Source organism: Colobus angolensis, unplaced genomic scaffold (genome assembly GCF_000951035.1).
Source record: "Colobus angolensis palliatus isolate OR3802 unplaced genomic scaffold, Cang.pa_1.0 Scaffold126, whole genome shotgun sequence".
In the NCBI taxonomy this organism is placed as follows: domain Eukaryota; kingdom Metazoa; phylum Chordata; class Mammalia; order Primates; family Cercopithecidae; genus Colobus; species Colobus angolensis.
In genome coordinates, this window is record NW_012113808.1 from 7,356,606 (window position 1) to 7,379,547 (window position 22,942).

General features: G+C 45.0%; 1 protein-coding gene across 1 annotated transcript in view; it reads left to right on the plus strand.

Annotated features, from left to right (window-relative positions):
* Positions 1–21,040, plus strand: part of DUSP27 (dual specificity phosphatase 27 (putative)) — a 38,808-nt gene extending 17,768 nt beyond the window's left edge. Inside the window, exons 3-6 of the mRNA XM_011933380.1 lie at positions 5,426–5,520; positions 9,116–9,347; positions 11,045–11,262; positions 17,659–21,040. Coding sequence (XP_011788770.1) covers positions 5,426–5,520; positions 9,116–9,347; positions 11,045–11,262; positions 17,659–20,492 — 3,379 coding nt within the window. The 3' untranslated portion in view covers positions 20,493–21,040. The remainder of the gene's footprint in view (positions 1–5,425; positions 5,521–9,115; positions 9,348–11,044; positions 11,263–17,658) is intronic.
* Positions 21,041–22,942: the final 1,902 nt, after the last annotated feature.

Consider the following 22,942-nt stretch of genomic DNA (forward strand, 5'->3'; position numbering starts at 1 on the left):
AAAAAAAAAAAAAAAAGAAACAATGGACTTAAACTATACCCTAGATCAAATGGACTTAGATATTTTCAGAACATTCTACCCACCAACTGCAGAATATACATTTTATTCATCAACACATGGAACATTCACAAAGATAGACTGTATGATAGGCCACAAAACAAGTATCAACAAATTTAAGAAAATTGAAATTGTATCAAGTACTTTCTCAGACCACAGTGGAATGAAGTTGGAAATCAACTCCAAAAGGAACCCTCAAAACCATGCAAATACATGGAAATTAAATAGCCTGTTCCTGAATGATCATTGGGTCAACAATGAAATCAAGACGGAAATTTAAAAATTACTTGAAGTGAATGATAATAGTAACACAACCTATCAAAACCTCTAGGATACAGCAAAAGCAGGGCTAAGAGGATAGTTCATAGCAATGAATGCCTTCATCAACAAGTCTGAATGAGTACAAATAGACAATCAAACGTCACACCTTAAGGAACTAGAGAAACAAGACAAACCAAATCCAAACCCAGCAGAAGAAAAGAAATAACAAAGACCAGAGCAGAACTAAATGAAATTGAAACCAACCAACAAACAAAAATACAAAACATAAATGCAACAAAAAACTGGTTATTTGAAAAGATAAACCAAAATTGATAGATCATTAGTGAGATTAACCAAGAAAAGAAGAGAGAAGGACCAAATAAACTCAATTAGAATGAAACGGGCGATATTACAACCGATACCACAGAAATACAAAAGATTGTTCAAGGCTACTATGAACACCTTTACATGTACAAACTAGAAAACTTAGAGGAGATGGATAAATTCCTGGAAATACAAAGCCCTCCTAGATTAAACTAGGAAGAGATAGAAACTCTGAAACAGACCAATAACAAGCAGCAAGATTAAACTGGTAATAAAAACATTGCACATACACACATAAAAAGTACAGGCCCAAATGGGTTCACAGCTAAATTCTATCAAACATTCAAAGAAGAATTGGTACTAATCTTATTGAAACTATCCCAAAAGATAGAGGGAATCCTCCTTATATCATTCTATGAAGCCAGTATCACTCTAATATCAAAACCAGGAAAGGACATAACAAAAAAGGAAAACTACAGACCAACATCCCTGATGAACATAGAGGCAAAAATCCTCAACAAAATACTATCTAACTGAATCCAACAGCATATTAAAAAGATAATCCACCATGATTAAGTAGCTTTTATACCAGGTATGCAGGGATGGTTTAACATCTGCAAGTCAATAAATGTGTACACCACATAAACAGAATTAAAAACAAAAATCACAATGATCATCTCAATAGATGCAGAAAAAGCATTTAACAAAATTCAGCATTGCTTTATGCTTAAAACCCTCAGCAAAATTGGCATAGAAGGGACATACCTTAAGGTAATAAAAGTCATCTATGACAAACCCACAACCAACATTATACTAAGCAAGGAAAAGTTGAAAGCATCCCCCCGTGAGAACTGGAACAAGACAAAGATGCCCACTTTCACCTCTTCTATTCAACATAGTACTGGAAGTCCCAGTCAGAGCAATCAGACAAAAGAAAGAAAGAAGGGAATGCAAATCTGTAACGAAAAAGTCAAACTGTCACTGTTCACTGATTATATGCTCATATACCTAGAAAAAACTAAAGATTCATCCAAAAAGCTCCTACATCTGATAAATGAATTCGGTAAAGTTTCAGAATACAAAATCAATGTACACAAATCAGTAGCACTGCTATACGCCAACAGTGAACAAGCTGAGAATCAAAGTAAGAACTCAACCGTTTTTTAAATAGCTGGAAAAAAAAAATTGCTTAGGAAGATGCCGAACCAAGAAGGTGAAAGACCTCTACAAGTAAAGTTACAAAACACTGTTGAAAGAAATCATACATGACACAAACCAATGGAAACACATCCCATGTGCATGGATGGGTAGAATCAATATTGTGAAAAATGAGCATACTGGCAAAACCAATCTACAAATTCAGTGAAATTCCCATCAAAATACCATCATCATTCTTCACAGAACTGGAAAAAAAAAATTCTAAAATTAATATGGAACCAAAAAAGAGCCTACATAGCCAGAGCAAAACTAAGCAAAAAGAACAAATCTGGAGGTATCACATTACCTGCCTTCAAACTATATGATAAGACTATAGTCACCAAAACAGCATGGTACTGGTATAAAAATAGGCACATAGACCAATGGAACAGAATAGAGAACCCAGAAGTAAAGTCAAATACTTACAGCCAACTGACCTTCAACACAGCAAACAAAAACATAAAGTGGGGAAAGGACACCATATTCAACAAATGGTGCTGGGACAGTTGGCAAGCTACATGTAGAAGAATGAAACTGGATTCTCATCTCTCACCTTATACAAAAATTAACTCAAGATGGATCAAAGACTTAAATTTAAGACCTGAAACCATAAAAATTCTAGAAGATTACATCAGAAAAACCCTTCTAGGCATGGGCTTAGGCAAAGACTTCATGATCAATAACCCAAAAGCAAATGCAACAAAAACAGAGATAAATAAATGGGACTTAATTAAACTAAAAAGCTTCTGCACAGCAAAAGAAATAATCAGCAGAGTCAACAGACAACCCACAGAGTGGGAGAAAATCTTTGCAAACCATGCATCCAACAAAGGGCTAATATCCAGATTTTACAAGGAACTCAAACAAATCAACAAGGAAAAAAAAAAAAAAACAAATAATTCCGTCAAAAAGTGGGTTAAGGACATGAATAGACAATTCTCAAAAGAAGATACACTATGGTTAACAAGAAACATATTTAAAAATGCTCAACATCACTAATTATCAGGGAAATGCAAATCAAACCACAACGTGATACTACCTGACTCCTGCAAGAATGGCCATAATTTAAAAATCAAAAGATAGTAGATGTTGGCATGGATGTGGTATAAAGGGAACACTTTACACTGCTTGTGGGAATGTAAACTAGTACAACCACTATTGAAAACAGTAGGGAGGTTCCTTAAGAACTAAAGTAGATCTACCATTTGGTAGCAGTCCCACTCCTGACTATCTACCCAGAGGAAAAGAAGTCATTATGTGAAAAAGACTTGCATGCATATGTTTATGGCAGCACAATTTGCAATTGTGAACCAGCCCAAATACCCATCAATTGACGAGAGGATAAAGAACATGTGGTGCATATATATACACACACATACATACATACACATATACATACATATATACACACACACACACATACACACATATATATGCTATGGAATAATACTCAGGCAAAAAACGGTCTAAAATAATGGCATTTGCAGCAACCTGGATAGAACTGGAGACCATTATTGTAAGTGAAGTAACTCAGGAATGGAAAACCAAATATTGTATGTTTTCACTATAAGTAGGGACTAAGGTATGAGGAAGCAAAGGCATAAGAATGATACAAAGGACTTTGTGGACTTGGGGGGAAGGATGGGAGGGGGTGAGGGATAGAAAATTACACATGGGATACAGTGTACATTGCTCTGGTGATGGGTGCACGAAACTCTCAGAAATCACCACTAACGAACACGTCCATGTAGCCAGACACCACCTGTTCCCCAAAAACCTATTGAAATATAAAAAAATGAGTTGATTAGCAGAACAATTATTTTGTAGTAACCATCCACAAATTGTTGTCCAACTTCAGGAGAATGCTGTGCCCAGTGTCAGCCAGGCCATGGAGAAGGAAATAACCTTGCCAGGAGAAAGGAGTAGCCTGTGAATCTACTCAGGATATGGCCAGACCTGCCCATGCAGCCTCTAGTGAACAAAGCTCACCCTTAATCCACTCCCATTCCCCAGTCATGCATATTTGAAAATGCATTTTTGGTCACAGGAGTACTTGGTGCTCGAATAGGAATGAGCCGGAACAACTGCTATCAGAAAACTCTCAGATACTATGAATGATGATGCCACATCATGCTGTCCTTGAGGTGGCATAGGCAGTTCTGGCCATGTCCTGGGTAGAGTTCCAGGCTACTTCTTTCTCCTGGCAAGAGCATTGGCCTTGCTGACACTGAGCACACCATTCTCCCTAGGGTGGACTCATGTTGTGGATGCACGAGAGAATTGTTCTGCTAATCAGTTCAACTTAATTAAATCTCAACTTGTCTCAGCTCAAGTCAGCTTTGTTCAGCTCATCTGGATTCTGCTCAACTCAACTTTACTCAGCTTAATTCATCCATGCATCTAGGCTTCCAATAAGCATTTCTTAGCTGTCAAAGTCTGCACTGAGTCTGGGAATTCAGCTGGGGTTGCTTCCACCAACCAATCCACCTCCCTGTCCTAATCTAAATGGTATCTGTGTATTGTGTAGAGAACACTGGACCTACAGCAGGACTCCCCTATGTTCTCAACTTAGCCCTGCCATTTACTTACTGCCTTGGACAATTTTCTTAATCTTTCTGAGCCACAGCTTTCTCATCTGTAATGCAGGAATAAAAATAATACATTTGTGGAGGGTTTGTCAGAATTAAATTCATAGAAGGCACTCACAAATGGTATCCATTAAATCCTCCCTCTCTAAACCTAAAGGAAAGACTAAGCAGACAAAAGAAAATGACCCAAAGCTCATCCGAACACCTGGAAAACAGGACAACTCACTAGAAAGGTGTTTACTAGTGAACTACGGTGTGGTCCCATCCCCACCACCATAGTGCAGTCCCAAGTCTTGTCTCTGCTCCAGACTCTCCACGTTCCTAAAGGTCTCTTTTGACAACTGCACTGAATTATTTTTGGGAAATTGCCTTGACATTTACCCAAGTTACTTTCTTTGCATCCCTGGGCTCAGCCTGACTCTTGATTTCATGTGCTCAGAATCAGTACCTGTGCATTTGAGTTCATCTTTGGCATTTCACTTGGTGCTATGCCAGTCCTTCATCATTAGCCCATTCCCTTACAAACTGGGAGAAGGAATGGAGAACAGAGGGAACAGAAAGAGTGGTGGCAACCTATTCAGTCCAGCAGTCCAGCAGAAGACTGGCAGAAGCACAATTAAGGACATCCTATAGATTGATAGAGAGGAAAAGGAGACAAAATTTTTTAAATGAGCAGCAGGACATCCAAGAAAGTGAAGCCACATCAGGGTGGGTTTCCCCAAGCACTGACATACACTCTTGCCTCCCCAGCATAGACCACCATGTCATTAAACATCACATAGCATCAGTACCAACTGTGATCTGAAAACAGGTGGGCATCTGAGTCACAGGATGCCCAGTGTTCTGTATTCTTGGGTCCTTAAACTTAGGAAGGCTTTATTTTGATCATTCGTTGTTTCCTACTTGTTGCTAAAATCAGAACCAGGTTTCTCATCTAAAAGAATGCCTTTAATTCAGATGCTGCAGGCTTATCTCACATGAATATCCTCTTCCCTTAGGTGTTCGATGGTCTCAGATACAGAAACAGAAAGCATTTTCATGGAACCCATTCACCTCTCCTCAGCCATTGCAGCCAAACAGATCATCAATGAAGGTAATGCAATCAAAAGCTGGGTGGAAGCAAAGTCCAGTGGTCATCTGGAGACCCTTAGAGGGGGACCATTGGAAGATGTCAATGTGCCTCTCAGGTGCTGCCCATCACATTAGGAAGAGCAGATCTGCAGAAGGTAGTTCTGCCAACTCCACCTCCTCAACTTTGATAGGAAGGAAGTGGAAATAATTATGCATCAGTGTGAACAGGGACAACCAAAGAGTCAGCACCAATCTGTTCCTAGGGCCTCCTGCTCAATTTTTGGTTATGTCAGGGGTCCTGAGGTGGCTTATGGCAGAGGCACAGACCTGAGAGCCCAAGAAATGGCCAGAAGCATCCAGAGGGTTCTCTTCCAAGGAAGCCCAGACTTAGACCTGCACTTCTACCAGTGCTTAAAGATGCTTCAAACTGAAGGGTGCATGGGAAGGAGGGAAAGGCTTGGGTGGGGAGCACCCAATATTAAATATGTTAATATTTACACAGTAAAATTTTGAAGCAGACAACATATTATTAGATTTCATTCAAAGCTACTTATCTAGATTAGATGAATTTTTTTCTAATCAATTTCAGGTAAATAATCTTTTGCAATTTCTTTCTTCCCCTTTCTTCTCCCTTCTCCCTGGGTAGCCTCACAACTCTGGTGAGATGGGGTGGAGTGGGATAAGGTACACACTGATGAAGCAAGGCCCAGCTGGCCTTTGGACTTAATCTTGCAACCACCGCTGGTGGCCACAATCCTTTCCTTGGTCTTTCATTATGAGAATCACATGCTACTCTTTGTCCATTCTTACTCTGGTCCTTTCTTTGTCCCCTGACCCATTTGGGTCTCCACCAGGATCTCTAGAGGACATCTGGACCTCTTGCACACTTCACATAGAACCAGAAATTTGACTTGCTGTTGCTGACTGTTCTGGGCATTCTAGGAGGCCCCATCTTCTCAAAGACACATCTGCTTGGGGGGATTTTGTTTTTCTTTTTCTTCCATACCTAGGGTCTCTGTTATCTTGCTCCAAGATATCTTATCCCAAGATATCTTGCTCCAAGATATCTTGTCCCCAAACCCAGGCAGTGTCTTCACCCTGGACAGTTCTCTCTGAATTGCTCCCAGCACCACTGTAGCTCTGGAAAGTCTTTTCTTCCTCTTTCGTGGTTGGAAGTTTCCCTAACTTTCCATTCTGCATCATCTCTGCTTTGTGCTTTATTCTATGGATCATTTTCCAGGCTTTGGTTCTTGATAAGTAAAAGTCCAGCTTTAGGAATTGTGGGGAGAAAAAAAATAAAAAACTTTTTCTCTCTTTGAAAGCTTCACTTTCAAGTCTATAGAATGCTATAGACATTCAGTCTAGTTTGAAACCAAAAGATGTGCAATGCCTTTTTTTATCCTGGCTCTTTATTCTTCCCTTCTCTGGGGGCATCAAATCTAAGTTTCATTAGCCTTAGTGGCTGAAGGGCTGTAGGGGGAGAAAAAACAATATATTAGAGAGAAAGGAAAATGTATCAGGTGATATTTCAAAACACTGCCATGCTCACTAGTGATCACAGGGGTAAAAATGTGTGTTGAAAACCTTCCGTTTTCATGAAAGTCTGCATATGCCACACATCCGAGAGTGTAGGGGAGAAATGTGTGGGCTTTACTTTCTGCTGAAGAAATGTCAGGTAATAGAAAGAAATTGATGCAGGGAGGGAGGCAAACTCTACAGAGGCTGAAGTGTGAACCAGAGACCTAGGGAAAGCAGGAGTTGCCATCAGGGGTAAAGGGCTGGGACATTGGTTTTTAAATTGAAAAGAAAAGAAATGGAAACAACACCTGCTAGATAAATAGCTGAGGAAGACAATACTGTATATTTTAATGAGGTGTCAGGAGTCCCATTTTTTATATGTAGTAAGGGAAAGACATCTAAGTAGACAAGGGAAGGAGAGGGGGCTGCATTTGCTATGAAAGACCCCAGGAGAGCCAGGGGAGAAAACTGCATAGTGGAGAAAATAGGAACACTTCATCTATTTTTAAACAAAATAGAGCTCTGGGATTGCAGGAGTTTTCTTCTTTCTGCGTTTGAAATGAAGATCAGAGAACGTTTAGAGCTGAGCCCTGATGTAGGGACGTGGGGACCCCTCAGGGGGGTTAGAGGAGGGAAGAGAGGAGGGAAATGAAATCCTGAGCCCCAGGCAGAACCCAAGGCTCCCAGGATTTGCAATCCATGAGCAACAAGCCCTGCTTACAGACTCCTGGGAGGAGCAGATTCCATGAGGGGCTAGGCCAAGTCTACCTTCCAAATGTGGCTGGACTGTCTCTGCAGCCCCCACCCAGAGACTGCCCATTAGGGAAAGAGATGGTGCCAGCAAGAGGCTACGGGGAACACAGAGGACACATCTTTCCAGCTTCTTTTCTCTCTCTCTCTCTCTCTCTATTCAGTATTTTTGGCTACCATATGAGAGGAACGATTTTGTTCTTTCTTATTTTTGTCTAACTTAAAGAAAGAAAATATCTTACATTTCCCCAAATTTGATAAACTGTGAGCAAATATATTATCAGAAGAAGATAAAGATTCACCCCAGATGTGAGTGAGTTGGGATTTGAGTTCATTTGGAGTTTGAACTTTTCGGACCTGTTGTCAGAAAGGCCCTGAGTCACGTTTTGAGATTAGAATGAGACCTCATGTCCAATCTTTGCCACCTATCTGTGGGCTGGGAGGCTGAGAATCATAGGTCCTTACATTCTAGTAGGGGGAAGGAGACAATACAAGAAATAAATCAGTAAATTAGATGTATATTAGAAGGTAATATTGCATAAATCACTGCTGAAAGTTTTACTTTTCCCAGGGTTATTTGCAATCCATATGTAAAAGAGTCAAACTAACAGAGTGAATTATACTATGAATGAATGCCACTCACTCATTTGGTAAACACTCCTACCCTTTTTTTTTTTTTTTTTTGGAGACAGAGTCGTTCGTTCTTTTTGACCAGGCTGGAATGCAATAGCGCGCTCTCAGCTCACTGCAACCTCCACTTCCCAGGGGTTCAAGTGATTCTCCTGCCTCAGCCTCCCAAGTAGCTGGGATTATAGGCGCTCACGACCATGCTTGGCTAATTTTGTATTTTTTGTAGAGACAGTGTTTCACCATGTTGGCCAGGTTGGTCTTGAACTCCTGACCTCAGGTCATCCACCCACCTCGGCCTCCCAAAGTACTGGGGTTACAGACGTGAGCCACTGCACCTGGCCAGTAAATACTTCTGAGCATCCACTTTGTACTGGGCACTGTGGGAGTTATTAAGTATGAATCAAAGTACACCTAGTACTTAAGGAACTTGGTCTAAAATATTATCGACCAGCTTCTGAGAAGCATGGGAGGGAGTAAAAGAAATTGGATCCCCTTTACCCACATCTATACAGTCCTCTTGCTGACCCTGATTACAAGTGTCTGGGCCACTGCAGCAGGTACCCTGGGCCCAATTAAAATCCTTCCTGGGAGATCCTGCTGGCATTCAGTTCATGGCCAAAATCTTGGCAGCAAACTGGCCAAGAGCATGTTCCCCTCAAGAACAAGGAAGGCCATGATATTCCTAACTCTCTGATGAGAATGCTGCCTGTCTTCCCTAGAACTCAAGCCACGGGGGGTCAGAGCAGATGCAGAGTGTCCAGGCATGCTGGAGTCTGCTGAACAGCTGCTGGTGGAGGACCTGTACAACCGCGTCAGGGAGAAGATGGACGACACCAGCCTCTATAATACGCCCTGCGTCCTGGACCTACAGCGGGCCCTGGTTCAGGATCGCCAAGAGGCTCCCTGGAATGAGGTGGATGAGGTCTGGCCCAATGTCTTCATAGCTGAGAAGTGAGTCTAACTGCTCTTCATGACCCTTTGTCCTACCCCTCTGGTTAGTGCCTGAGACAGACGAAACTCCCCCAACTTTCACCAAAGGCACCCATAGGTCCATTCAGCACAATGAGGCTGCCTAGCCACTTACCCTGCCCCAGGCCAGAGAAAGGCCCCTTCATTCACCTGCATTCAGAGGTCTCCAGGCAAGATGCCACCATGACTGCTTATCCTTTGCCCTCTTGCCAGGACTCTCTTGTCCCTCAAGAAGGCCTTCTCTGGGCCTCCTTTCCTGCCACAGAGTCTTGCCAACTTCACCATCTCATGACATCTGTAGCTACCACAGAACTGGACACTAGGAGCCACTGACAATAATATTGACATGCATATGTAATTACCAACGTAGGAAAATGTTCACAGTACAGTAAGAAAGAATTAGATTACAAGAGAAGACATGTAAGTAAGTGTGGTGCTAATTGAGCAATAGATGTGTGTGTATGTGCGTGCATGTTTTTGTATAGACAACAGTTAGAAGGAAATGTGAGAAAATGATAACAATGTTTCTCTCTAGGAGATGTTTTTACAAGTGGTTTTTATTTTCTCTTTAGATTTCCTTTGACTTGTACAGGTTTCCTAAAGTAGACATTGTTTTTATAATCCAAAAACTATTATTTTCTAAAAGTTTATCAGGGGCTTCCAGAACAAAAACAACTCACTCACATCCTATTTCTTTAGATGCCAGTGCATAATTGCTACCACTAGGTTAATTAGTGAAACAAATATTTTGCTGATTCATCAAATACTTAATGAGATGTTTTCCCAATGTAATTATCTGGATATCCAGAAGCAAAGGAGGAAATTTGGCCTCAGGGGAGGGAATAGGGAAAACAGCATTGGACAGTGGGTCTCATCTTCACCAAGGAGTCATCGGTTACCTAGAACTTGATCCTCAGTGCTGGGCACCAAGTCCTACGTGATCTTTAAATAGATCTTCAGATCCAGGAGCATTCATCTCATGGTCACTAAGAACCCAGCCATCGCCAGGTATCCTTAGCTAAAAGCTTTTGGTCCTTCTCGGACAACCTGTCCTCGGGGCCTCTTCAAACGAAGCTGCACTTACACAGCTACAGCAAAAAGAGCTCTGAACTAGAAATCTAAAACACTAGGTCTTGTTGTCTTTTACTCCTTTCACAATCTTGGAAAGTTATAAGAGCTCTCAGATTGAGTTTTATAATCTTCAAATGGGAATAAAACTAGCGTCCCTGTCTACTTCTTAAATTTATTGTTAGGATAACATGAACTAATGCATGTGAAAATATTTTGACAGTTACAAGCATGCCACATCAATGTAGAATACACTTAATTTTATTATTTGTGCCTGCCAGTTTTGTGCCTTGATGAATGTCCATTCCCAAGGCATGGGGTTTTAAACTACAAGTCTCTGGATCATTCAAATGTTTCCTTTCACGTCACTTTGTTGGCCTCTTCATCTCGTCCTTCCTTGCCTAACTCCCTGTCTTTTCTCCCTTTTGCTGAGGCCAAGTCATCGACTCTTTGTATAATGGTATTTGCAGTGATCCCCAGATAACCAGGGCAGAAAAGGAGGTACTTGCCCAGCTGCGGCCCCAGACCGGCTGAGGCAGGCTTGCCATGGCAGTGGTGACACACCTTTCTAGTTCCAACTCTGGCAAAAAGGTCCCTGCCTCTTCCCCCAGGAGTGTGGCTGTGAACAAGGGGAGGCTGAAGAGGCTGGGAATCACCCACATTCTGAATGCTGCGCATGGCACTGGCGTTTACACTGGCCCCGAATTCTACACTGGCCTGGAGATCCAGTACCTGGGTGTGGAGGTGGATGACTTTCCTGAGGTGGACATTACCCAGCATTTCCGGAAGGCGGCTGAGTTCCTCGATGAGGCGCTGCTCACTTACAGAGGTGAGAGGGGTCTGCCTGCTCCAGGCTGCTGGAATTCCACAGGGGGAAGAGCAACATGGGGAATGCTAAGAAAACCTGATTAGTTGGCGTGTCTGGAGGGTACCTGTCTTAAGAACACCTTTTTCTCTAAGAAAAGGAGAAAAGACAGGATAATCATTCATCCAGTAAGTAATTACTGAGTGCCTAGCATGTACCAAGTACCATTCTAGGCACTGTGGTGAAAGATACAGGCTTCCAGCCTTTGACTCTTATACTGTAAAAGGGGACAGAAAATGAAAAAAAAAGAGAAAAATGTCAGATGGTGATAAGCGTGAGGCAGAGACTAGCTAGGACAATGTGCTAGAACAACCGACTAGCTCCTTGGAGAGCATGGTGGAGGAGGCCTTCTGACAATGGGACATTTAAGCCAAGTGACAAAGAGCTAGCCATGGGAAAACTGGAAGAAGAGCATTCTTGCAGAAGAGAACCAGTAGTGCAAAGATCCAAAGGTGGAAAGCTTGGTGTGTTCAGGAATCAAAGGCCAGTGTAGATGAGCATGGTGGATGAAGATTGGAGTGGCAGGGGCCCCCCATCAAACAGGAAGCTAAAAGCCAGGGTAAGAAATTGGAGCAGCACCTTGATCTGATTTATGTTTTAGAAAACTCCCTCCCTCCACCTTGGAGAACAGATCCAGTTGGAAAAGTAGAGAGTAGTGCTTTATATGCTTTAATAGAGAGGGGCTGCTATTGCTATATCCAAGTGAAAGGCAACATGAGACTAGTCTGCAGAGGTCACAGACCTCAGGGAGGAGGAGTAGAGCCCATGCAATGGGGCCGACAGCCTGACTGGGAAGAGTTCAGAATTTGGTGTCCAGAAACCTGGGTTTGAGTCCAGGATTTGCTACACTGTATATACAACGTGACCTTGGGCCATTTCCTTTAGCCCTGGGAACTGCAGTTTCCTTATATAGAGAACAAAGACAAAAATATCAAATCCTAAAGTTGCTGCGAGGAATAACGTTTTAAAAATGCATATGAAGTAACTCCCTTGGGACAACACTTGGCACAATAAATGCTTTAAAAATTATAGCCATTGCTATAGTAATATTGTTAATAATTTCCTGGAAAGGGCATTTCCTGTCACCACCAATGGCCAGGTTAGGTAACTTCTAATGGAAAATACAAGCACACATATTTTCTTTTTTTATTATTTTTGCTTTTTATTTTTAGAGACAGGATGCAGCTCTGTTGCCCAGGCTGTTGGAGTGCTCACTATAGTCCTGACCTCCTGGGCTCAAGTGATCCTCCCACCTTGGCCTCCCAAAGTGCTGAGATTACAGGCGTGAGCCACCATGCCTGGCCAAATACACATATTTGATATATGTATTTGTATGTGCGTGTGTAAATTATATATATATAGAGAGCGCGCGCGCAAGGTATGTATGTGTATGTATACACACGTATACACATATACATATATACACACATATATACATACACACATATAAACAGTTTTCAGTTTTCTCCTCTTTTCAATGCTTAAAAACTCCTTTTTTTTTTTTTTGAGGCGGAGTCTCACTCTTGTCACCCGGTCTGGAGTGCAATGCTGCCATCTATGGCTCACTGCAACCTCTGTCTCCTGGGTTCAAGCGAGTCTTCTGCCTTAGCATCCTGAGTAGCTGGGATTACAGACGCCCGCTACCACGCCCAGCTAATTTTTGTATTTGTAGTAGAGACGGGATTTCACCATGTTGGCCAGAGTGGTCTCGAACTCCCAACCTCAGGTGATCCGCCCGCCTCGGCCTCCAAAAGTGCTGGGATCACAATAAGCCACCGCGCCCGGCCAAAACAACTCCTTCTTTTTAAAATGTAGGACATTTGACCAATGTGGGATTGAAAGGGTCTGTCGGTCAGAGTGTGTCCCACCTCGCTCGGGAGTGTGTCCCACCCCGGGACACGGCCTAGGGAGTGTGTCCCACCTCGCTCGCTGGCCCTGGCGCGCACCGGCCGACCTCGAGGCGGAGCGGGGACGCGCGCAGTAGCTCCAGCATGTGGACACGGCCACAAGCCGGCGGTCCCCAGCAGTATCCCAGGGCGGATGACACAGATCCCAGAATGTGGAACGCATCCCAGAAGCGATAGCCAGCGATGGGGATGGAGGGAGGAAGAACGCGCCCAAACGTGGAGGCGGAGTCGGTGCCAGGAGCCTCGCGGGCTCAGCAGGAAGTTTCCTGTCGCTGGTGCAACCCAGGAGCGGCCTTCCCTGCAGCATACCCAAGGCGGGGCTGGGTCATGCTGGCCAGGAGCCAGCTTGTCAGCTACACCCGGCCCGAGAGCCTAGGTCTGAGCGCGGGGTGTCTAGATCCCTTGCAGGGGCCAGTGTGCCCTGCGGGCATCTCCTCCCTATTCAGCCTCACTCTCCCTGCCAGGCAGTGAAAGGCCCTTATTGTTGCTGTGCTTGTTGCTTTTGTGGGTCGTTCCTACTCCACCGCAGAGAGGTCGTGGCATCCCTATAATTACTGCCTGAGCCTTAGGTCCTGTGGTTTCCTCTACTCTAGGATGCTTGGGAGTCAGTTCTCCAGAACAGCGAAAGACACACCTGGCGCCGGCGTTTTAGGTGATAATCACAAAGAGCCTATAAGGCGGTGTTGTTATTTACATTGTACACACTGGGAAGTTGAGATCCATGGAAGATTAACTGGTGACTTTGCATGGTGCACAGTGTAATAATCAAGATTCTCTTGGTTGCTGGTGGGTGGAAACCATCTCAAACTCCCTTACAAGCAGCAAAGGCATTAATTCTGAAGATGCAGGAAAGAAGCCAAAGACAGGAGCCTGGCACGCCAGGCAGGCCTGGAACAAGGACTGGACAATCTCAGGAGTCTTGGTTTCCCTCTTCTTTCTCTCTCTGCTTCAGATAGCAAATGGCCGTCCACAGGCCTGACCTCAAACTAGCTAATTTCCTGCCTCAGTCCCATTTCCAAATTTCCTGGAGAATTTGTCAGATACTGACCCTTTTGTGTACCCCGAGTTTCATCAACAGTGGCAAGTGGGGTGGCTTCTGGGCACAGGTGTGGAGAGGGGTACGTTCTGAGGAAAGAGGGAATTTTGAATTGGGAGAGTATAGCACAATTGCCTGCCATATAAAGGCATACTGAGAGTGTAGAGAATTCAAATCCAGTCTTGCTCAAGTCTGATGCTCTTCTCCAGTAGCTGTACTCTTCAAAAAAAAAAATTTTTTTTTGAAGGTCTTTTTTTTGAGACAGAGTCTCACTCTGTCACCCAGGATGGAGTGCAGTAATGTGATCTTGGCTCACTACCTCCGCCTCCCAGATTCAAGCAATTCTCATGCCTCAGCCTCCTGATCAGCTGCAATTGCAGGCACGTGCCACTACTGCTCAGCTAATTTTTGTATTTTTAGTATTGACAAGGTTTCACCATGTTGGCCAGGCCAGTCTCAAACTCCTGACTTCAAGTGATCCACCACCTCGGCCTTCCATGGTGCTGGGATTACAGGTGTGAGCCACCGTGCCCGGCCTGTACTTTTCAAATTTTTAAAACAGGGACCCTCTTCACAATCAGCCCTGCTGGTAATCAAAATGGTAACTCTGCAAATTAGAAAAACACTACCTTCCTCAAACCATTTTACTGTTGGAAAATTTTCACCATAACCCAAGTATACTTTGATATTTTGATTTCGACGTGAAGAGCCCCCCTAGAGTTGTGCAGAGAAGAATCTATACAGCATCAGCCTACCTCTAACAGAGAAGATAGAAAATCCTGTTGCTGCTCTGGGTGAAGTGGGTAAAGATCCCTGAGTCTCATCCACCCAGCCTCTCTCTTGTCCTCTGGCTGCCCTTTAGGCTCCTCAGAGGAGTCCCAGTGTGCTAGGAAAATAGCAGGAAAAACGTGGCCTCCCAACCTGGTCTCCACCAGACTGAGTCTAGGTAGTATTTGATGCCCCTGTGAAGAAGACTGGCTGGTCATGTCCTGAAGGGTCCTGAAGTAAGCTGGTCTGGTGATTCCACCTCCAAAGAAAACGAGTGAGACTTTGAGACTAGTCACAGTATATGGTAGCCTGGTCAGATGGTGAAGGGGAGGTCCTTGTAAGGGACAGCTAAGCCCTGAGCTGAGGGTGAGAGGAGAAAAAAGACAAATGCTTCCGCAGATGCTCCTTATAAGGCTTTTGCTTATTTTTGTTTGTTTGTTTGTTTGTTTTGTTTTGTTTTGGAGACAGAGTCTCAGTCTGTTGCCCAGGCTGGAGTGGAGTCGTGCGATCTCAGCTCACTGCAGCCTTTGCCTCCTGGGTTTAAGTGATACTCCTGCCTCAGCCTCCCGAATAGCTGGAATTACAGGCACCCACCACCACACCCGGCTAATTTTTGTACTTTTAATAGAGGCAGGGTTTTGTCATGTCGGCCAGGCTGGTCTTGAACTCCTGGCCTCAAGTGATCCACCCACCTCGGCCTCCCAAAGTGCTGTGATTACAGATGTGAGCCACCGCGCCCTTGTTTGTTTCTTTTTGAGACAGGGTCTCATTCTGTTGCCTGAGCTGGAATGCAGTGGGACAATCACCACTCACTGCACTCTCAACCTCCTGGGCTCATGTGATCCTCCCACCTCAGCCTCCCAAGTAGCTGAGGCTACAGGCGCTTGCCATGGTTTTTTGTTTTTGTTTTTCAGAGATGAGGTTTCGCTATGTTGCCAGACCGGTCTCAAACTCCTGGCCTCAAGCGATCCTCCAACTTGTCCTCCCAAACTGCTGGGATTACACATATGAGCCACCACGCCCTGGCCTGTGGCTTTGACGCTGCTGATTTACCTCCCTCTAGTGGCTGCTGGCTCTTGGCGGTAACACCTTTCATCATTACTGGGCCTCAAGTCCCCTGAATTTTCTCTCCCTGACCTCCTGTGTGACAAAGACATGATCTTAACTGCCGCAAAGATATAATAATAAGTCACCTCCCCTCTCATATTGTTAGAGAGGATTTTTAACTGATTTAGCAAACATCCCCAAAGACTGTTGGCAAGTTAGACTGATGAGAGCAGGGAGGAAGGTCTCCAGTGGTCCCAGTCTGCATTTTAAACAGCTATTATGATGAAGGCATAGGAGGCATATTTGTCACGTTCATGAAGGATGCAAAGCCCAAAGGGAGGCTAGAAGCAGGTAACTGATCTGTTGAATGGTAGAGTCAAGACTTGCAAAAGCTCCTGTAGGCTATAAAAACAGACACCCACCAAAAGATGTTAGTAGGAATTTGTGAAATTATCCTTAAGTTTAAAAATGACTGCACATTAAAAAGAACATGACTTAATTGGAGTTTTTAAAAAACGTTTTACAAGTTTCAGTTGATGGATGTAAAAGATAACTTGAGTTCACCGTGTGGCATATCTACCCATATTGCAAGCTTGTATGGCATCAGTAAAGCCCCAATGACCCAAACAAGGGTGGGGAAGGGCCCACTCTACTCTGTGTGAGTGAGTCAGTCCAGACCTGAAATATCTTGCTCCATCCTCAATACAAACTCCTAAAAAAAAAAAAAAGAAAAGAAAAGAAAACAAAAAGAAAAAAGAAAAAGAAAAAAAAGTCCTGATAAATTCAAGTTTTGACCTGGAGGAAAGTAGCTAGAATAGTAAGAGAACATGAGAAGATGTTCAAATAATGTTTGAAGGACTCAAAATAGCCAGGAAAATAAATAAATATATATATGGAAGAATATGATAGCAATCTTCTTAAGGATTTTTGTATAAAAGCCCTGTTTCATACAATGTATTCATTGTTGACTTTATAATGTCAGAGCAGGAATATTAGATGCTTGTTACAGAAATTTATACTTTTCCCTAACATATGAAAGAAATTTTGAAGCACTAGAGTGATCCAAAAATGCAGTGACTTGTGTCTATGTGCCCATGTGAGCTAATGAACTCCCCGTCACTGGAAGCACTCAGCAGTGGCTGGATGACAGGTATGACAGGTGATCCAGCACCGGGGATGTTGGAAAGGGAATTCTCAAGTTTAGGATGTGACTTATGATGCTTCCCAACACCGAGATTCTATTTCTCTGTGATTCATTTATCTTAGCCACTCATTCCTTTTCTGCTTTATCACCTTTCCCCCTGTTCTTCTATTTCTCCTCCCTCTGATGCTCAGTTTGTGAGAAGAAAGTAGAAATGCACTCCAGTGTTTCTAATACAGGGCCAGTGGGGACTGTGGTGTCATACAGATATGATGACCCCATCTGTACTATGGGGTCAGTGATGCTGAGCCCTCCTGTGTCTTGAGCCGCCATGAACTTCAGAGGCAAAGTAAACACCTTAAGTGCAGCACATTAAAACCGCACTTACCAAAGAAAACAAACAAGAACGCTACAAGGAAGCCACTGTCATCACATCATTTTCTCTTGTGTTTTCTTTTCAGGGAAAGTCCTGGTCAGCAGCGAAATGGGCATCAGCCGGTCAGCAGTTCTAGTGGTCGCCTACCTGATGATCTTCCACAACATGGCCATCCTGGAGGCGTTGATGACTGTGCGTAAGAAGCGGGCCATCTACCCCAACGACGGCTTCCTGAAGCAGCTGCGGGAGCTCAACGAGAAGCTGATGGAGGAGAGAGAAGAGGACTATGGCAGGGAGGGGGGATCAGCTGAGGCTGAGGAGGGCGAGGGCATGGGGAGCACGCTCGGGGCCAGAGTGCACGCCCTGACAGTGGAGGAGGAGGACGACAGCGCCAGCCATCTGAGTGGCTCCTCCCTGGGGAAAGCCAGCCAGGCCTCCAAGCCCCTCACCCTCATTGACAACGAGGAGGAGGAGAAACTGCACGAGGAGTGGAAGAAGGGTCAGGGCCTCCCCTCGGGCAAGGTCCCCCAGGGTGGAGGTGGCCAGCGCTCAGCCTCCTCTGGCCAGGGTGGGGAGCAGCTCGAGGACGAGGACGAGGACGTGGAAAGGATCATCCAGGAGTGGCAGAGCCGAAACGAGAGGTACCAAGCAGAAGGGCACCGGAGGTGGGGAAGGGAGGAGGAAGAGGAGGAGGAGAGCGACGCTGGCTCCTCCGTAGGGAGGCGGCGGCGCACCCTGAGCGAGAGCAGCGCCTGGGAGAGCGTGAGCAGCCACGACATCTGGGTCCTGAAGCAGCAGCTGGAGCTGAACCGGGCGGACCACAGCGGGAGGCGCCGCTCAGACTCGATGTCCTCGGATAGCACCTGGGACGCGTGGAACGAGAGGCTGCTGGAGATTGAGAAGGAGGCTTCCCGGCGGTACCATGCCAAGAGCAAGAGAGAGGAGGCGGCAGACAGGAGCTCAGAGGCAGGGAGCAGGGTGCGGGAGGATGACCAAGAGAGCTTGGGCTCTGAGGCCAGCTCCTTCTACAACTTCTGCAGCAGGAACAAGGACAAGCTCACTGCCCTGGAAAGATGGAAGATCAAGAGAATCCAATTTGGATTTCACAAGAAAGACTTGGAAGCAGGAGACAGCGGCAGTGAGCCCGGTGCAGAGGCGGCAGTGGGGGAGAAGAAGAATCCCTCCGACGTCAACCTGACAGCCTACCAGGCCTGGAAGCTGAAACACCAGAAGAAGGTGGGCAGTGAGAACAGGGAGGAGGTGGTGGAGCTCAGCAAGGGGGAGGACTCGGCCTTGGCTAAGAAGAGGCAACGGAGGCTGGAGCTGCTGGAGAGAAGCCGGCAGACGCTGGAGGAGAGCCAGTCTATGGCAAGCTGGGAGGCGGAGAGCTCCACGGCCAGCGGGAGCATTCCCCTGTCTGCGTTCTGGTCTGCAGCCCCCTCAGTCAATGCTGATGGGGACACCGCATCAGTACTGAGCACCCAGAGCCACCGTTCCCACCTGTCTCAGGCTGCAAGCAACATAGCGGGATGTTCAACCTCCAATCCCACCACACCCCTGCCTAACCTGCCAGTGGGGCCTGGAGACACCATTTCCATTGCCTGTATCCAGAACTGGATTGCCAACGTAGTCAGCGAGACCCTTGCTCAGAAGCAAAATGAAATGCTGCTGTTGTCCCGCTCCCCGTCTGTTGCAAGCATGAAGGCAGTACCAGCGGCCAGTTGCCTGGGGGATGACCAAGTCTTCATGCTCAGTGGACAGAGCAGCTCCTCCTTGGGTGGCTGCCTGTTGCCTCAAAGCCAGGCAAGACTCAACTCTGACATGCAGTCTGTGCTGTCCTGCAACACCACACTGAGCTCGCCCGCTGAAAGTTCCAGGAGCAAAGTGAGGGGGACCAGCAAGCCCATTTACAGCCTCTTTGCTGACAATGTGGACCTAAAGGAACTTGGCCGGAAGGAAAAGGAGATGCAGATGGAGCTTAGGGAGAAGATGTCTGAGTACAAAATGGAAAAGCTGGCCTCAGACAACAAACGCAGCTCCCTCTTCAAGAAGAAGAAGGTCAAGGAAGATGAGGATGATGGTGTGGGTGATGGGGAGGAGGACACTGACAGTGCCATAGGGAGCTTCCGATATTCTTCCCGCAGTAATTCCCAGAAACCTGAAACAGACACATCCTCCTCCCTGGCTATCTGTGATCACTATGCAAGTGGCAGCAGAGTTGGCAAAGAGATGGATAGCAGTATTAATAAGTGGCTCAGTGGCCTCAGGACAGAGGAAAAACCTCCTTTCCAAAGTGACTGGTCTGGAAGTTCCACAGGGAAGTACTCCAGATCGTCCCTGCTCAGGGAGACAGAGTCTAAATCCTCCAGTTACAAGTTTTCCAAATCCCAGTCAGAGGAACAGGACACCTCCTCCTACCACGAGGCAAATGGCAACTCTATAAGAAGCACTTCACGGTTCTCGTCTTCCTCCACCAGGGAGGGCAGAGAGATGCACAAGTTCTCCAGGTCCACGTACAGCGAGACCTCAAGTTCCCGAGAGGAGAGCAGCCCAGAGCCCTACTTCTTCCGCCGGACCCCAGAGCCCTCAGAAAGGGAAGAGTCCCCAGAGTCACAGCGCCCAAATTGGGCCAGGTCTAGGGACTGGGAAGATGTGGAAGAGTCATCCAAGTCAGACTTCTCTGAATTTGGAGCCAAGAGGAAATTCACCCAGAGCTTTATGAGGTCTGAAGAAGAGGGGGAGAAAGAGAGGACAGAAAACAGAGAAGAAGGGAGGTTTGCATCTGGACGGCAGTCCCAGTATCGAAGAAGCACTGACAGAGAGGAAGAGGAAGAAATGGACGATGAAGCCATCATTGCTGCTTGGAGACGTCGGCAAGAAGAAACCAGGACCAAGCTGCAGAGAAGGAGGGAGGACTGAGCTGGGGAAAAGCTGAGAACACTGAAATAAACCACTCACCTTAGCATAGGGCTCAGGGCACACATTGCCACCACCCATCAGGGGATGAGGATACAGAGAGGATCTTCCAGAGGGGCAGAGCCAGAATGAGAGGTACCAAGCATAAGGGCAGCAAAGGTGGAGTAGGGAGGAGGCAAGGACGGGGAGAACCATCAATATAAGGTCCGAATGCTGGACCAACTGACACCATTTTCTGTTGCCCAGCACCCTCTAAGCTTTGGTGTTTCACTTAGTGTATTTGATAGTGTTCATCACAGACTAGAGAGGTGAGCTTGGAAAAGCACTGTAGTTTGTCAGAGACTCCAGTTTACATCCAGAAAGGCCATGAACATAGGACACGCTTCTGTCTGTAGACGTTTCACATGAAACCCAGAAAGTCTGTCCTGTGGCAAGTTTGACCTCTCCTGGCAAAGCTCAGTTCCGATTTTTTTTTTTAAATGTTTTGAGTCTCCAATAAAAATGGTATGTTGGCAAATAGTTCTTTATTCTGGTCATCTTTAGCTCTTTGGATATTAGAAGAAAATCACTTTAAAAGACACAAATGTGTTATCCTGAGCCAGTCTCACCTTGTTTCACAAAAGTTGGGCCTCCAGACAATGCCATCATCATCTCATTATAAAAAATAACAAACAATTATTTAGCCTATGGTACAGTACAGTAGGAGACTACACTAGGAAAACCCTTGAGAGTAACAGAGGGAACTTAGTTTTATTGTGGCGAGAATGGCAAAATGTAAAGTAGAGAGAAGGCCTCTCTGGAAGGCAGAAAAACAAAAACAGAGCATGGGGAGAGAAGAAAATAAACCCAGTACAAGGAAATGGAGACATATTTTTATAAAATCTAGTAATCACCTTCGCTTCTTTTTCCTAGGAGGATCACTGGGTACTGCAGTGGATAGTACACTTGATTCTTCCCTGCGCTCTGAGTGGGCTAAGTTGGTGAGAATCTTTTACCTTTTGTTCCCAAGGCATGTCTTTCCCTAAAACACTGGTTGAGTTGCCAAATCAGGGAGACACTTTGAGCACTTTACAACAGTGATTGACGGACGGGTTTCTACAGTTCTTTTCAAGCTGCGGCACATTGAAGGATTTGAAAACAACTAGGTGCTATGCAGGGGTCTGAGATGTCTTGATCAATCAAAAAATCCAATTCAGGAGACACAAATGGTGATGAAATGATTAATGAGAGAGAAGAAGAGTAAGGAGTAATCCACCAATGAGACAAATAGTAACTGTTAATTATGTGATCACTTTTTCTAAAAGTGGAGTTTCATGGGCCATGGAGATTACATAACCTTCCTATGTAGATTAGTTCAGCATCACATATTTCAAAGAGCACAAAGATAAATATATCAAGGCAAACAGAAGCTGACTTGAACACAAACTCACAATGCCACATAGCTGCTGTTAAAGCAACTGAATTAATTTGCTTGCGTTCCCTCTATCACTTTAGCCCACCGTTCAGTTGCTAGTGGTACTTATCTCTCCTTCACTGATTGAGGACTTGAGAAAAAAAATACTGCTCAGTCTTTGCCCATTTGCCTCTTTTTCTTCTTTTGTTCGTCTTTAATCAACCTCAGCCCCTAGTTTCCAATGCTGGATGGGTCATTCCCACCACAGAAAATGGTGTTATTAACCGGGCATGGTGCTGCGTGTCTGTGGTCCCAACTACTTGGGAGACTGAGATAGGAGGATCACTTGAGCCCAGGAGTTTGAGTCCAGCCCAGGTAACATAGCAGAGCCCTCATCTCTTTTTTAAAAAGCATTATTCTAATACACCCCACAGCAAGAAGGCTGTTGTGGTCCATTTTACTTTCTGGGAGAGCTCTTATTTCACTCCTATAGAGAAGTTGTTGATATAGGCACAATTAACTGGGCATCTACTCTAGAAGGTTGACCTTCTGGAGAGAAGAATGGGAATATTCTTTGATGGGTCCCTTGTGCCCACCCATAAGGAGCCAATTAGCTCAGATCCCTACACATGTCTTTTTGGTTTTTTTTTTTACTATAAGTAACAAAATATGTAAGTTGATCTCATGTCAAAGTAGACAAGAAATTTTAAAAAAACAAAACAAAACTATTCTTAGTAAATCTCAACTCATACCCCACTGAATAAATGTTGAACAAACATTTCAAGTATATTGGTTTGAAGAGTCACCCCAGTTTTTCTCCAGCCCTGGATTTGAGTCTGGGGGAAACAGACCATGGAGACTGCCTAGTTTGCCTTTAGTTGAGCTCTTAGGCTAGAGGGGCAATAATGACCCATGTGGCCCACATGTAGACCAGCTGGGCTCACCAGAGGAAACCAGATGTCTCAGAGTGAAGCTTTCAAGAAATGCCTTTGCTTTCTGTGTCTCCAAAGATAGCTGCCTCGAGATCCTGTACTCAGGGAGGTGTCTGCCAGAGAATTCA